The 17,471-nt window shown below is 36.3% G+C and overlaps 2 protein-coding genes across 2 annotated transcripts; one reads left to right on the forward strand and one right to left on the reverse strand.

The window, feature by feature from the left end:
- The first annotated feature begins 164 nt into the window (after nt 1–164).
- Nucleotides 165–16,169, forward strand: LOC140155271 (uncharacterized). Its single transcript, XM_072178037.1, has 9 exons — nt 165–706; nt 2,701–2,780; nt 5,203–5,331; nt 6,461–6,599; nt 8,938–9,104; nt 9,938–10,070; nt 11,123–11,450; nt 11,756–12,088; nt 14,182–16,169. Exons 1-9 carry the CDS (start codon nt 694–696, stop codon nt 14,543–14,545), a joined length of 1,686 nt encoding a protein of 561 aa, XP_072034138.1. The 5' UTR covers nt 165–693; the 3' UTR covers nt 14,546–16,169.
- LOC140154086 (uncharacterized) lies at nt 6,655–8,368 on the reverse strand. Its single transcript, XM_072176695.1, has 2 exons — nt 7,499–8,368; nt 6,655–7,374 (listed from the first exon to the last, which is right to left on the reverse strand). The coding sequence occupies exons 1-2, from the start codon at nt 7,724–7,726 to the stop codon at nt 6,655–6,657; spliced, it is 948 nt and encodes a 315-aa protein (XP_072032796.1). The 5' UTR covers nt 7,727–8,368.
- Nucleotides 16,170–17,471: the final 1,302 nt, after the last annotated feature.

Consider the following 17,471-nt stretch of genomic DNA (forward strand, 5'->3'; position numbering starts at 1 on the left):
ATTTATTTATTTATTTATTTATTTATTTATTTATTTATTTATTTACCAATTTGTATATTTATTTATTTTTATTTATTTTTATTTTTTTTTCACAGCAAAGTTAAAGACACGTTGTAAATTGAAAATAAGGAGAAACTCATTTCTACAAACAGACACTTCCTTTTTCTCTTCTTAGTTTCAGTCAGGATGTCTTTATAAATGTGACAATTTGTCACAGATTTTACTGACGTTAGTATATTTAAAAAGTCAACTCGCAAACAAAAAATAGGCCTAAAGCAAATGAAATTGGGTGTGAACCCGGAGATCGTGAAGCAGGCTGACAAAGATGGAGCTGTGTAAATTAGATTTTGTCATCAAATTAAAACCAAATCTGAGTGATTAAAAAGCTTACACCTAGTCCTAAAAAGCTCTAAAAATAGTCTCTTCTTGTCTCAGGCCACACAAGTCATGGTAAGATCCGTCTGCACACACCTGGGACCCAGACGAACAAAAATAGAGCGACACCTGTTTGACCTGCAACAAACTTATAATTGTTCTGAGCATGCGCAGAAGCTCGTTGCTAGACGCAAACATGGAGGACGAGCTGTGCGTGCAACCTGTCGAACCGATAAAACCCAAAGAAAATAGATAGATTTTGTTATCTTGCAGAGAAACTATCATGTAGCCTGTTAACTTGTAGCCTTGTCAGAAGTGATGGAATATGCTGGTGAGTGAGTCGAGTGATAACTAGGTTCATCATGAGTTCAAAAACATCACACTGCAACTGCATGTACTGACCAATATGATTATGAGTAAGCTTAAAATTTATTAATGGCTCTCAGTCATGTCAGTGCAGTGCAATGCTAATCGGTTCCAAAAAAGTCAGTCTGGATAGAGTTGCATATCTTAAAAAGTTGATTTAAAGTGTGAGTGTGAAATGTAGCATTTCTTGGAGTATTGCTGCAATGTTTGGAATCCTTACATCAAGAAAGAAACCACCTCAATTGAAAACATCCAGCGCCGTGCAGCGAGATTTGTACTGAGCAACTACCAGCAAAGGGACAGTGTAACATCAATGATCAGCAAACTGAAATGGGACTCCCTTGAGAGAAGAAGACACATCTCCAGTCTACTTCTGCTGTACAAGATTCAAAACCAGCAGATTGCCATCAACGCACAGCACTTCCTGACCCCGATGCCACCTAGACCTAGTAGCACAAGATCCTACCACCCAGGAAGATACCAGATCATTCCAGCTCGCATCCTTCTCTACAAGAACTCCTACTTTCCTAGGACAGTCATCTGGTGGAACGCCCTCCCAGTAGATGTGATAGCCTCACCTACCTTTGAGGCTTTCAAGGGAGCTGTTACATCTGGCCCGTAATTGGTGGCCCATGTTTTTACTTGCACCCTGTAAATAAGCACCAACACGTCTGGCACCGCACATACGCATCCGCATCCATTGGCATCACATCCAGACTTATGGACTCTGCCAATTACCGAAGTAGAAGTAGAAGCATGAAGTTAAACATCCCTTACCAAAATTTAAGCCATTTAAGCAATATACCTAGCAATATAAGAAGGCTTCAAAGCCTTAATATCCATATGCCTTATAAGCAATATTTAAGGCATACTTTTAAGGCATACCTTAGGCATACCTTAGGCATACTTAAGCAATATATTAAGGCTTCATTTCTGATATTTAGGCATGTGATTGCTTGTGATATTGCTTAAATATTGTTTAATAAGGCTTCAACATTGGTAAGGGATTACATGTCCCACGAGGCCACGAATAGATCATCAGACTGATCAGTAGGTTCATATATTATAATCAAAATCTTTTTTCTATCAAGCAACTCCCCAATTTGGAACAACTTACCGTCCCATATCAAATCAGTTCTGGACAAATGTACTTATATACTAGTCCGAATAATCAGACCCAGAACAAAATATTAATTTCTGACATGATCCTGTTCTGGGTCTGAACTGTTTCTATTCGAAATCTTGATGGCAAAGTGGACAAAAGAAGCACATGGTCCTACTTCAGTTTTTTAATCCCCTATTCATGTTGCGTGAATCACTCTATTGTGGACCATCCTTTTGATACTTGAGTATTTGTACAAGCGGAACAGTTTTGACAGACCCTTTGTCTACCTCTCTGTTTGTAAACAAACGAGGAGGTCGAAATCGTCCTCCTCACCGAATAGGAAAGTCGGCGTAATAGTACAGCACTGCTTATAAATATACATGCTATGAAAAGATACCTGGCTAGAAAGGAATGGCAGAACATGGCAAAGAATTACATACTTAAGTTTTACAAGGCAAAACACAATTTTTCTAGGCATTGTTGACATAGTGCCTTCGCAAAAGAAAGTTTCCTACTATAAAGACCTAACCTTTGAGATGGTTTGTATGTTTGAAGATGCAAAATTAACAATAAGGCGCTCGCTTTTACCTCCGCGTTCAGCAACTCATATCATCACAACATTTGTAAACAAACCGTGCTCAAGTTTGATTGACAGATGACGTCAGACACAAACTAGTCTTTTTATCTATGTCTTCCAGTTTAGCTCCTACTTCTAGTTGAAAAATGACTGGAAAATTCAGAGTGCTCACTCTTATCGTGTGTGTAGCTTGCTTGATTAGATTGATTGATCAGATGATGAGAGAAGCACACATTTTATAGCTGTGTTGTTTGCTTTTTTATTTTTTTTATTTTAGCATTTTCCAGCTCTGGAAACAGCAGCACTCAATTTGGATCATGCACATTTTGTGGCCGATCTTTTAATCCAGAAAGCTTGGTAAGTATATGCGAGTAAGTAATATTTTGAAATATAAATTAACATAGTCTTGCTTGTTTCTCTTGTGCCCACATTGTATGATGTGATGTGTGCTTGATCAGTATTAAAGTTATACACAAATTTCACGGTAAAGGGTGTAACTTTGGATTTTTAACATTTTAATCCGTAGTGTTCTAATAAAGCCACAGAATTCCATAATTTTTGGCCACATAAGTCATCTAGTTAGCAGCTACCTTGGGTAGCATAATCAGCTTTGGGAGTTACTGCGTTCAGTTTTAGCAGGCTTAAATGTACTTAATATTGCCATTTTGAAAAACTATAAAAAACAGTAACATTTTTGTAAAACCCTGTGTTTTCTTCAGTTAGTTCATGGATAATTTTTCTTATCCTGAAAGTACAGTCATATGTTCAGTAAACACTGCCACATTAGATTTAATTGTGAACGGCCCTGTATTTTTGTGAACCGGACTTCGATATTTATCGTTCGGAGGCTTCATTTTCCGTTAACAATTGTTAACAAACTTTGTGGGTGTAGCTTTGGTTCATAATTCTTGGTTATTTCTTCACTTCTTCTTGATTCCTAACAGTTGTTATCTTAACTTGAAATGGGTAACAAAAATTAGCCGATTTGCAAGCTTTTAAAATTTTTATAAAATCTTGACTTCAAATAGCCGTTTTCCGTTAACTTTTTTGAAGCCTCCGAAACAAACTGTTCAGCAAGCTTGTGCAAATATAAATAAAAGAGCTCATCCAATCTATTTATTAAAATGTAGCAAACTAGATCCTCAAGTCACATGTTTTTAAATCGTGGAGATATATATCACCGTTTGAAAATGGGACCCAATACAAACTTTCCGTTAACAATTGAAGCCTCCGAAACAAATGAAGCCTCCGAAACAACAGTAAACTTAATTATCATCTATGCATATCTAAATTGGTGTGTTTCATACTGATATCTGCATTGTAATTATTACTTGATATGTGCAGAATGTCATAAATTAAAAAAAATTGACATTATGGTTAATGTTTGAAAAATATACTGATACCTTAAAAAGCCTGTTTCGAGGCTTCACATGCAAAAAACACCATACTTAACAAATGGGTGAAAAAAATTAATGTGTGATAAATCTACAATATCTGCCGCATAGAATCATTGATTCAATACACACAAGAAAATAACAGCTTAGATGATCCCAACACTGTTGTTTTCAAAAAACTACTTCTGCAATGTTTAACAATTGTTAACATGAAGCCTCGAAACAAAAAAATGACTTGCTGTGATAATTTAATTTTTGTCACAACTGAAATTCAATACTTAGAAGCAAAGCATGAAAATTGGTAATTGTGATATTTTTTACCTATTTTTTTATGTCAACTTGTAGTAGTTAGCTAAATATTTTACTTTTATGATCACCTGTGTTGTTAACTGAAGCCTCCGAAACACAAATCGCTTGAATTGCCAATTCTAAAAATAACTCCAATTTCTGTGAAACTTGGCTGGGAGGTTCCTTTCATCAAGTAGTATTTGTACATGAAGTTAGACATTCAAATTATTTTAGGAACCCAATTAAAACTTAAAAAATATGTTTAAGGTTTGGAAATTTCCATTGTAAATGACACTTGATGTTAAAAATTTTCAAAACTGCAATTACAAACATAGCAAAACATGGTATAAAATTTAACTTATATCTGTTGACTTACTTTGGAATGGAATTTCACATGTATTCCAGCTTTCATGTCAAAATTTTCTGAGGTTATGTAAAATACATTTTTTCTTAGATTTTAACCAAAATGTTATGCAAATGTCAAATTTTTATTAGAAATCAAAAGGTTTAAGCCTTGAAACATTATTTTACTTGAAATTAAGTTGCTTCTATGCATGATTTCAGTAAACAGAAACATATTTAAGTGGTTTGAAATTTTGGCCCTAAAAATCAAAAGTTACACCCTTTACCGTGAAAATGACCATATGCAAGAGTACATTGCAGTGCCAGGATCATTTGGGGTTTCCCCTCTTCAAATCCATTATGCTTCTTTCTGGTGATCTAGTTGAAGTCTGTCTGCCATTTTTGTCCTCTTCAACCAGTTCCCTATATAAGGAAAACATAATAGATCAAGATTGATACTAAAAAAGTAAGCAAATGAATTGCATTAGTAGGAAGCAGTAATACATCAGTCAACAAATGTGTTTCATCCTTGAGCAACCCTATTGTAAAACTGCATGTTCCATCTCATATTTATTAGCATCAGTTTATTACAGACTGTTCTGATTGATAGTACCAGTAGATTTGGGTTTTGCCCAATATTTGTAGACAGATTTTGTTTCTAGGAGACCAGAATTTTTGGTTCATTTCCAATCCTATAAAGACCTTATGAACAGAAACCATCCTTATTACTTGTTTCTTCTTCTTAATAATACTAGGCAAGACATGAACCTATATGTCGGAAATCTCAGACTAAGAAGAGACGTGTGTTTAATTCTGGAAAGCAGAGAGCTGATGGTACAGGGATATCTATCACCAAAGTAGAGAGACCTGGACTACAAACACAGGTAAGTACCCAGCAAACACAAAAACGTTTTAAAAATGTTTTAAATAAGTTATATTTTGGCTTTTGGTTTAAATAAAAACGTTTTAATAACATTAAAATGTCGGGTTATATAAAGGTCATGAAAACGTTTTAAAACGTTTTGTATGAAAACACACTACAACAATATTTTAAAAATGTTTTCAAAATTGTATTGTAAACTATTTTTGCAAACATTGTTTGCAAAATATTTTGCAAACACATAACATTGTGTTAAAATATTTGCACCCAGCAAACACAGAAATGTTATTAAAATGTTTTTTTGAAAGCGTTTTAATAACATTTAAATGTCGGGTTATAAGGTTATGAAAACGTTTTTAAATTAAACGTTATTGCAAATATTTTGGGCAAACATTTTTCGCAAAATATTTTTTAAACCCCAAAATAACATTCTGTTTAGAATATTTGGTATCAAGTTTTCAAAAATGTTTTTGGAATGTTATTAAAACGTTTTTATACCCTTTACATAACCTTGACATTTAAAAGTTTTCTGTAAAACATTTTGTGTTTGCTGGGCAGTAGATTATAAAAAAATGTTTTTCAATATTACGAAAACGTTTTATACCCTTAATATACCCTTTATATAACCCGACATTTAAACATTTTCTGACAACCTTTCATAGCCTTTTGCGAATGATTGCGAAAACGTTTTGTGTTTGCTGGGTAACAACATAAAAAAATGTGTGACCTAGCTCTAAGCTGTTTATCAATCAAAAGAAGTATTGTATAAAATGGACTTAACACAAGTAATCACATAATGTATAAGACATATGTCGTAGGCATATTTTACACATTTGTTCAGAATAGTGAACCATTTTGTCAAGGATGTTGCAACTCATACCTTGGCCACGTTCTTTAATATGCAGTGATCTCGTTTATAGTGCAATCCAAGTCATAACTGGAAGTCTTTTTTTTTCCGTCTTTTTCTTGATGTGTTTCTATATCTGTCATTGTTTCAAATTTGTTTGATCACTGAGTGCAAATTTTGCAAGTATAGCAGAAAAATTAAACAAATATAAAAAAAATTAGGTCTGAATTTATATGCAAACAATTTGTTCAACAGTTTTGTGTTTTGTGTGTGATTTTCTTTGCAGACACAGCCTGCGAAGATCACCAACTGGCGTCAGAATCATCTGGACTTTGTGAACAGTATCAGGTCTGCAAGAGCAGCTCAAAAGGCAATAGCAACAGGGGCGCCATTACCACCTCCACCACCTCCTTCTCTTAATCCAGGTATGTAGCAAATTGTCAGGTTTAGTAACCAGGTTGGCAATATAATATAGCCTGATTAGGTTCTCAAGTTTGCGCGTTTGATTGATTGTGCGTGGTTGGCTTGACTTGGTGACTTGTGCTTAGGTTGACTTGACGTCTGCGATTTCGTATGTTTAGGATGATTTGGTGAGGTCGCGCGTTTGGTTTGTGGCGATTTTGCGCGTTTGTTGGAACATTGAGTGATGCGCGAGTCTTGGAGAGTTTCTGGATACCCGAAGAACTTGTGTTGAGCAATCTCTAGATCATATATTTGCGATCCTTCAAAAATAGTGCCTTTATTGGATTCCAATGCTCTCTCTTTAATGTCTGGCCTACAATGAAGTCTTGGATATTCTAAAAATGTGTCATTACTAACATCATGTTTCTGTTTGACGCTGTTATCATTATCTTTGTTGTTGTGCTTTTCATGCATGTGTGACGCATTTGTTGGGCAATCCCGTCTAATGTGACCAGGTTGCTTGCACTTGTTACAGGTGACCAGTTCTTTACAATCACGCCGATTATGTCCTTTCTGTAGGCAGTTTGAGCACGCCCTTTCGAACTTTCCCACTTGTGGTTGACCACGGTAGGACAGGCTGGCTTGGAATGATCCTACCATTATTTCTTTAGGTAGGGGATTTTTAGGCATGTCTATGTTTACAACACGAACTCCACTGAACGTGTGTGTAAGTTGATTATTGATACGAAGTCGTTGTTTTGCTACCAATCTTACCGTGCATTTCAGCTTTTCAAAAGCCTGTTTGACAAGTTCATCGGTGACACCAAGGGGTACTCCATAAACGTACACAGGTAGAGTTGTTTCCGATCTTTCACGATGATTTGCATTTACATCATATATATATTGGGATGGCGTTTTTAACTCTGATATTGATGCCTCTCTTTATAAGCAAAATCCTGTCTTCCCTGTCTAAGTACAAGTTCCAAAGTCCCCTTATTCTCTGGATGCCATGTATTGTGGTGTTTCCTGGCAGCGACCTCAAAAGTGCTGCGTAGATCTCTTTGTGAGTCAGATTTTTTTCTTCCAGCTGGACAGCATCCCTATTTTTCAAATAAACCGGCTTTGTGATTTCTACCCCGTTCGCTGCCATTTATGTGTGTGGGATATGGAGTCCAGTCAAGTAGAATACAGTTCAATATAATCAATATAATCAATATCCAGTTCAACTGTGTGTTATCAGTATAGTCCAAATGTAGTATCACACACAAAAATATGATCATAAAATTCACCAAAATGCAGTATCATCCGACAAAACAGAGTTGATAATGCTGATCTAGAAGCTTAGCTCTACACACTGACTTTGGTGACCATAAATTATCATTGAACATATAAAATCTTATCATGTCTTCAGAAGTAATAACCAGTGCAGCCACACTGAGCGCACTATAATAATACATGAAAAGATTTGATATGGAACATATCTAATTAAGTGATCCTTGTAATATCGTTTAACAAACCTTGAATGAGTACATGTATGCTGGTGAGAGGCTGTGAACCAAAACAGCTGGTCAAATGGGCAAGTTGGTCAAAAAGATAGGGATGAGTACCTTCCTGTATCCATGAATACATGCACAGTACATTATAAAGCATGCAGTCATGCACTGAATCTAGCAATGTATGAATTGAAAGTGAAATACAACAACAGGAAAGTACCAAATAGATATACTGCAGTGTTTATGCACTAAATAGTAATTCAGACAGCACAGATATAATAGCCCTCAGATACAGTAGACATAGATGGATAAGAGCTGTTTAAAGCAAGTTTTCCCCAGGGGGGCTACTGGTCATTGACAAGGGGGTATCATGCGTGGCCACAAAGTTGCAAATAGCACCCTACAAACAAGTATTTACGAGGTCTCAAAAGTATGACAAGTGCAATTTCATACCCTAAATAAGTATTGACATTATTTTTACCCCCATTAGAAGCAAGTAAATCAGTCATATTTTGACTCTAAAACCCTTCATGATAACTGGGAAAACACAAATTCAAAAGTTCATAACTTTTAAACTTTATTACATACTACATTTGACTCAAAGGACCCTAAACACTGATTTATTGTACAAGGTATACCCTTTTTCTCAAATTTCCTTGTTTTAGATACCCTATTCATGATACGTAAGTACAGTGCCTGATCATGAAAAAAGACCCTTTTTACTTGAATATTTAGCCACGCATGATACCCCCTGGTCAATGACCAGTGGCCCCCCTGGGAAGTTTTCTTTTAGTAGATCATTCAGTTGGATAAGAGATACCTGTTTAACAGGCATTATATTGCATTGTAATTCCTATTGACTTTTCAGACTATATACCATGTCCCTATTGCAATAGACGTTTTAACCAATCAGCAGGAGCAAGGCATATACCATTGTGCGGTGAGAGAACCAAACTCCATGGAGCCCCTGTCAAACCACTTCATAAACGAGCTGCGGCTGATGTTGGCTATAGTGTAACAGGCATCAGGAAAGCGGTAGGTGCAAATAGCAACATTTCTACAGTAGAAATGTTGTTTGAATGAACACAGCTGTCAACAGCGTGATGATTCAACGTGTGCACTCACTGTGAGATGGACATCCGTGTGTGCATAATAAGTGAATCCAACCATGTCAACTTACTCATGATTGGCTAGTATTTTCATTATTGTATCCATGGTCGTGCCTTTGCATTGTACTTTGAAATACGCAAAATACAATCGCAGTTGGATCGCGTACAGCTGTTGGCTGTGTTCATTCAAATGAAATTTTTTACTATAGTGTAGCTACATTATATGAAGATGCTCAAATATTATCACTTTTAGTCTGTCAAGTCTAACAACATAACAAAAGTATTCGTTTTTCACAGGAAAAGCATCAAGAAATGTAAAAACACAGAATTGATAAAAAAACTACAATCAGTCTTAATATTTTTTGACTTAATATTGACGGATTAAAACAAATTTTTCACTATAAAATTAAGTAATTTATGGTCAATTTGGGCAATAATTCATAATAAAACTGATATCTAAAAAATGAAATGTAGTCTAAATATTACGAAAGAAGCGCCGAAAGACCAACTTTTGAATGAGCAATTCTTTTGATGTTGTCACAACAGCAAAGTGAGACAACAACATGTTGGTAGCTTTGAAAACCGAATGTATTTTTACATTAAGATTTCTGACCTGTCCTCCACTTCCTGTACTGCCATGTCTGAATCTTTATATTCATGTTTTTTCGAAGTTGCACACGCTGTGTTGCTTGTATTTCAGTGTTTATGGTATTACTATTCCAAGTAATAGTGTCTTGATTTGATGTCTGTTGCTTTCAGTATGACAACAAGGTAGTAAGAAGGAAATCCCAGGGTAACCCTTATGCATATGCAAGAACAAGCAGTAGTGATGTCCCTCCAGCGCGTATGTATTCATCAGCATATGGTGGTAAAGGACCAGATGTTAGGCAAGGTAAGTCATATTGAGCAAACACACAAACAAACAGCTCAACCAGATTTAGTGCTAAAAAAAAGGAAGGAATTGTTACAGTATTAAACCAAATAGTTCATGAGCTTTATGAATACAATACACCTGGAGGAACATATTATATGTGACCCGGCAGCACAAACGAGCCGTAAATTCCCTAAATTGTATTCTGTGTTACGGTGTAAAATGTATACGAAGGTCGTATTCATCGATAACTTAAGCTGGCCCGACATCGTCTTATTTTGATTGTCAAAAACTAATCAATAATCCTATTGTTGAAGTGGATAATAAGCTTCTACCTTAGATGGCCGGCTATAGAACTTTTAATAGCTCTGGTCTTTGTTTGCTTTTGCTAAATCCTGTTCAAGTGGTGGGTTACCAGGCATTGTATTTTGTACAGGTATGCATAACCAACAATTAACAATGAGAGAACTTTCTTAAACCTCGTTGACTTTATGACTGTTTGATATATATTGCCAGCAATGTGGAAAAAGAGACACATGTAAAAACGTAAAAAGCTATAATTTTGTTGAAGGAGCAAAGTTTAACAAACCATAACCCCGCTTCTCGATATCGTTTGAAGTCAAATGATATACCATTTTTAAGTTTATGATGTTTATTTTTTAAACACGAAATATAACAAAATTAACCGGGGGAGGAATTTACGGCTCATTCGCCGTGGACGGTCACATATATTCATTAAGACCTGATTTGCACAAAATTGTGATGGTAAAGGATTTACCAACTTCTGAAAATCGTGTTTTTGAAAGAGCCTACATGTATAAGTCACCATAAATACCAATCGTTGAATGCATTTGACTGTTATTGAAGGCATTATGATAGCAGGTCAGTGGCACAACTATGTAATTTTATCTCCTGAGAAAGTTCTTTTACTATGCTACTATCTCAGTAGCATAAGATTCTTCATTATTGGCAAAGAACTGGGTGCATTCTTTTGTGTTATCAAACTTAACAACTGAGAGTGTAAATTGCATATCAATCAAACACCATGTATCTCTAAAAACGTTTGTTTTCAGATATCCAACCTAGAAGACCAAGTCTTCCAGCTTCAAGAAACAACTCGGCCCACCAAGCCAGTCTTCCAAACAGGAATCGGAAGTCCGCTAATTCTTCCAATTCTCATAGCAGTGTACTAGATTTTCGCCAGGGTTCTTCCTCATCAAGCATACCACAAGATAAATTATCTCATGGTCCCATCGGACATCTAAATAGGTCTTCAAGTTTTGATCAAAATGGTGCTATAATAGGTCAGCCACAGAAGGTTGTTGGGAGATCCTCTAGACCAGTACGCTCAGCTGTGGCTGGTAGCAGACCTAAATCTAATAGACCAAAGTCAGGTGTAAGGTAAGACTAACTTGATGCGTGTGCAGGTCTCATACGATGGCTTGCTGCCACATTACTCTAAGCATTAAGTCATGTGGGATTGTGTTGAGATGAATTGATGAACATCTAAAAAATTGATAGGAATCAAAGGAATTTTTCAGCGTAGAAAATTTTGCATCCATTTTAAAATCAGATTTACTCAGGCCAAAGGCAGGAATTGTGAAATTGCCATGCAGGCAAAATATGGAGCCAAAAGTCGACAGAATTTAAGAGAAAATCTGCATTATATATCACTGAATAGTTGTGTTGTTTTTACCTGTTTCCAGGTTTGCTGATAAACTGGAACGAGTTGAGGGTCAAGACCCACCGTCACCACGTGAGCCACACCCACCACCCCACCCTCCTCCCAGTTATAATCAAGTTCAATCTCAAAGTAATGGAACCAGCCCTCCTCAGCCTCCACAACCAATTAACAACCAGTCAAATGCAGGGGGCAGTGCTACAAGTTGGTATGGTAATCAGGGGACATATCGTACAACCAAAGCCAGCGAGATGAGATTACAGAGAAGACAGATGTCCAATCCTGGGATCAGATCATCACCAAGATTATCTCAAGAATCGGGATCACCTAGAGATGAGGAAACGTCAAGCTTTGAAGTGTAAGTTGAGAGTACTGCTGCAAAGCTTGATTGATACTCAATTCACCAGCAAGAAGCAGTTAATTGAATTGTGATTAGGCCAAAAACAAGTTGCTTGCTTGTCCTCGTCCGACCGACCGTCTCGGCAGTCCCGACTGTAGGAAGTTTTTTTTCCCCGAAAATATCATGAACTTTTCGTCTGAAAAACTGAAGATATAAAAGAAATGTTGTAAAATAAAAAGCATTTCCTGCATGTTTCCCCATCCAACCGTACCTGGCTGAGAATTTTGATATTTCGTATTATCATTCTCAGTGTCTACACAAGTAAAACGCTGTTGAACTTAAAAATGCAGTATTTTAAGTCTGCCAGACATGTACATGTCAAATAAAGTGGTTGAAATTTTGTGATCAGTGAGTGTTTTATAAAACAAGTACTTCACATACTTTTCTGACTGACCGACTCAACTATGAGTTGATCTATGGACAAGCAAACGATTTATTTTTAATGAAATGAATTGTTCTTTACATAGCTATGGTCTATTCCAGTTGAAATCCATATACCCCCTATGGAAGACATGACCTTAATCTAGAGTCCGCAGTTTACCGTTTTCTAAAATCCATTTTCCGTGTTGTAAAATTTGTAAATCCGTGTCATTAATAAAGCTTAAAATGTATAAACAATGATATTAATATCACAATAAAGTGTTCAATATCACGATCAATATGCTCTGATTGGAATATTCTCACGATAATAGGCCGACTATTAAGATGTTTGGAGAGATATAGGGGTTCATGCCTTGGTAATATACCTTTATTTCGTATATCAAACAGTATTTTTATCATAAAATTGACATACACAACTCATGATTGTTTTTAACATTTATTTCTCTTATCTTTTAACAATTTTGTCACATCATACAAAAATGTCATTTTCCGTGTTGTATGTCCGATTCCGTGATTTTCTTTTCCGTAAAACGGAAAACTTCGGACTCTACCTTAATCTTCCGACACATGGAGTGTGAATTTCAATATATAATGGGTGATTCCATTTGTAATGTACACCCCTGTGTGGGAGATTAAGAGCATATCTTCCATTGGGGATGTATGGGTTTCAACTGGAATAGCCCAATCAAGAAGTAATCTGTTTCATTGGCCTGTCCAAATCTCAAATATGTAGACTTATTGACCCTTTGCCAGTCATATCTCAAAACAAGGTTCTATTCCAAAGTGTATGACTGTATGCTTTCATACACATGCTTTATTGTGTACACTTTGCTAAAGTCTTCTGGGGCATTGCTAGAAAGGCGCAAAAACACAAATGTATACATAAGTTTAAAAAGTTACCTTTTATTGAGCAGTGACGTGGCTACAAATGCATGCTACAAATGTATGTGTTTAAAGGGAGAACCTAATTTTAGTCATTTGATGGCAGATCCATGCAAAGGTTGAAGCATATATAGATTTAGTCTGATCAAACAACACAATTGAATGATGCTTTGCTTCTACTTTGATCTGCATGTACACAATACCATTTTGAACTATCCAAGTCTAATGGGCAGTGAAGAACTGTACATGTATTTGTTGGAATGTTATATATGTTAATAGTGGGTTTGTACCGAGGGGGGGGGGGGTGGCACTCAAATATGAAAGTAGTATACCTATACCTACTGGAGTATGTCACTTGGTGTAGGAATGTTTTTGAAAAAATGGGTTCATTCAATGTGGGCTCCCTAGCAAATAGGAGTCATTCAGTTTGAGACCAAAGAAAAATTGGGTGCCATTGACAGTGAAAAATAGTTTTCTGGGCAAAAATGTGTAACATTTTGCAAGAATTTGCAATTTTGAAGCTAAAATTATCCCACAATATGTTCAATTGGTTCAAAATATGTTTTAAAAGGGGGTCTTTGGGTGTAAGCTGATGAAAAGAAGGGGTTGATCATTGGGTGAAAGTGGGGTCTCTTGACAGTATGGGATTGCTCCTCAGGGTTTAAACCTATGATTTTGAGCATCATTTTAAGGTTTAAATTAGGATACACCCTTTGATGTTACGCACAAGCCCTGTTTAAAGATGTCCTTGTAATGATAGTCTTTGGTTGTTTTTTCTATGTATGCAGTACTTCTCCTCTAAAGATGGGTTACCAACGTAACCAGAGTCGGACAAGCCACTATGGAACACCACCGACGAGCCCCAATTCTCCATCAGCAAAACAAAACCAGCTTGATAGAAACTCTCCTTCACAAAACCAAAGAACAGAATCAACACAACGATCAACGCACACATCTGAATTATCCAATGGTCACATGATGGGTTCAAATGAACAAACTCATCCAAGAATTCTAGCATCACTTGACAAATCTGCCGGGCATTTGGCTGCACCGTTTTGTTTTTCCTGTGGGACACAGTTCCCTGTGTTGGATGCTAGGTTTTGCTGTGGTTGTGGTATGCAACGAGCTTTCATATCTGAGGCACCATCGTGACATGAAGGATGTTAGTAAGTTTGCTGTATATATGAAGAGATTGTTTCCAAACCATGTTAAGTCCACAAACACATGTTTCTGATTTACCAATGCGATATTGCAATGGGTTGTATGCTATAGGTATAGTAATTTCAGTTAGATGCACCATTACAAAGCAAACAGTGGATGGATGCACAGTAACAATACTGTGTGAGGTCTTTGGTTCCCAAATGAGAACAATAGTGCATATTGTTAAACAGCATTGTTGTGATAAATAATGGCTTGTTGATGGTACAACTCATTGTTGCTAATGTCAAACTTGTCAAAGTAATTGTGATTGTATCACATAAGTAAATGAGAAACATGTGGTTGTGGACGATCGACTTAACATGGTTTGGAAACAAGCTCTTCATATATTGTTTTTGAATAAAAATATGTTGATTTCATCATTGGAATTGATGTGGAAGTAATATGGGAACTAACTTTCAAGTATATCATGCTCCATGTCATCAAAATGGATGTTTAAGTATGCTGCTGTTTTTTTAGTGCAATTTAACTTTGCAAAGAACAAAAAAAGGCAAAAGACATTGTACGGGAAGCCATCCAATTTCAAAATGCAGAGAAAAAAATCGCAGAGTACACAGAGAAAAACTGTGAGGATGGACATTGATTGGTACCCATATTGTCATGCTGCATTATGAAGAATCAAAGCAGGGCTGCTGCAGTGAGAGGTATTGACCATCACATCAATCCATCCTGTAAGATACCAAAGCATATTAAAATGCTTGTGTCTGTAAAATGTGAGTAAGGTAGGCATTATGAAGAAATATTTATTCCATTTAATGGATAGTGGAGTGGGAAACAGTGTGACAACATTTTAATATATGGAATAAAGCTTGACCTTGATTCAACTTCCTTCCAGCGGCACAATTCATGTTTGTTCCATTGAAAAGTGTTGTTACACAATTTCCCAGGCGACTAAACTGTAAAGCTGATCTAGTTTGTTTTGGCTCCTCAGTTTTGAAGTTCCTATCAAAGAAAGCAGGACTGTGGTGAATACCATTGAAAGAGTCAGATTTTATCGTATTGACTTCTCTGTGCCAGAAGTGGCGGTTGCAATAGCTGCCATGTGTTGCTGCCATGGGTAGATGAGTACAATATACTGTGTGTAATTGTCAAATGTTCACAGGGCAGCTATTGCACTTACCCACTTCTGGCACTGAGCAGTCGATATGCATTATATATTTTTAACTATCACTACCAGATTCTTATTACTGCCAACCCCAGGGGTGCACTACTGCTCAGCTACTTCAGTGGTATATTTACAGCAGAGTACCTGTATGGGTACTCGATACACAGTACACATTGGTGTCGCATGTAGAGTAGACACACATTTACTGCATTAGAGTAGCAACAACATAGCTGGGCAGCAGTGTACCTCTGGAGGGCACAGCAGTAGGAATCTAGTAGTGTATATTTGACAATCCACAAAATATTTTGAGTCATTTTAATTGTAAAGACATAATATATAAAAACACTGCATATTTTATAGTGTCTATAGTTCTGTACAAAATGAAATGTATTGTCTTTCTTAAGATTTTAATGCAGTGTGGATGTGAGTGTCTTGACATTTATAATGTAGGTAGGTGCAACATATTTTTATATACCCATTTCTGGGTATTATTATTACCTTCACGTAAGCATCATACTTAGAGTTAGCCTATTATCAAGACAGGGATTATACAGCCTACAGAATAAAGCTGTCTAATCCCTCAATGAAGTCATGACAATAGGCTAATGTTGTGTAGGCGTACATGAAGGAAGCCTATTTCTGCCCAATTTTGTAAAGTGTGAAGCTAAAAGGTAAATTGAACTGCCATATATTACATTAGTTTTAGAAATGAAAAAGTGTTCAACAGATGACAAAATTTTTTCTGTGCAATTTGGTACCTTGGCAATTCGACTTAATTTATAAGCCGAGATATGACAGTTTACATCAATAAAGATACGAATTGCTCGCTCCTCCAAAGCACTTTCCCGCTCCTTTTTAAAATGGTTGTATCATTGTGATGATTTTTATTATTGGATGAAATATAATTGACCAGAACAACCTACATCATCACAATCAATGATACTAAACACTTCAAACAAGAGTTGAGGGAACCCAGCCTGGGTTTGATTGAGGGGTACTCAGGGATGTAAGTTTTCTGTTTTTTTTTGTTTCTACACATCTCCAGGTTTTATTAATAAGGTTTTGAATAAAAAAATATATATTTACATTTCCAGAATTGGATGATGATATTTCATCATAAAAGAGCAAAAAAAAGAATTTTAGTCGGTGATACCCTCATAGCCTATTCCCCGATCCCTAGCAGTCGATAAAAATATAATCATCCAATCAAGCGTTCGGCTTGCTCGCTTCATTCGCATCATTTCAGGTGGGTTTTTTTCAACAGCTACTTACATCCATGGGTACTGACCATTTTTCAACAGAAATTTGAAGTTCTTGAGGGGGGGGAACTAAATCCCCTACGATGCTATACCTATACCATTATGAGCTAGCCAGGGGGAATTTTTTGGCATGCATCTCAGTGCATATCCCAGAATCTGTGAAATCGTAATTTGATTGCTTTTTAAATGCTGCATGTTTTACAAACCATGTTTACATGAATCCTAGATCAAGTGTTTTATGTTAATATTATTATGTTTCCGTCCAAACCACAAAACATGTGCTATAACTTATTGTAACATTTTGTAGTAGATAAAGGGTGAGAAACAGACCATTACCATAGATAATCGGTGTCTTGTTGAGGTATGGTGAGCATGTTAGACCCAAGGGCGAGCCTTCCGAAGCGACTAACATGCTAACCATACTCAACAAGACACCGATTATCTATGGTAATGGTCTGTTTTGAACCGCTTATCTTACATATCTGATGAGCCAAAA

This window comes from Amphiura filiformis, chromosome 6, assembly GCF_039555335.1.
Source record: "Amphiura filiformis chromosome 6, Afil_fr2py, whole genome shotgun sequence".
NCBI classification, from domain to species: domain Eukaryota; kingdom Metazoa; phylum Echinodermata; class Ophiuroidea; order Amphilepidida; family Amphiuridae; genus Amphiura; species Amphiura filiformis.

Bases quoted from the DNA above. Each gene is read 5' to 3' on its own strand.
- LOC140155271 (XM_072178037.1), top strand. The intron at 2,781-5,202 runs GTAAGTATATGC...TAATAATACTAG, and splicing joins CTTTTAATCCAGAAAGCTTG to GCAAGACATGAACCTATATG. The intron at 6,600-8,937 runs GTATGTAGCAAA...TTGACTTTTCAG, and splicing joins ACCTCCTTCTCTTAATCCAG to ACTATATACCATGTCCCTAT.
- LOC140154086 (XM_072176695.1), bottom strand. From the start codon at position 7,726: ATGGCAGCGAACGGGGTAGAAATCACAAAGCCGGTTTATTTGAAAAAT. The intron at 7,375-7,498 runs GTTAAAAACGCC...CTTGTCAAACAG, and splicing joins AGAGAGGCATCAATATCAGA to GCTTTTGAAAAGCTGAAATG.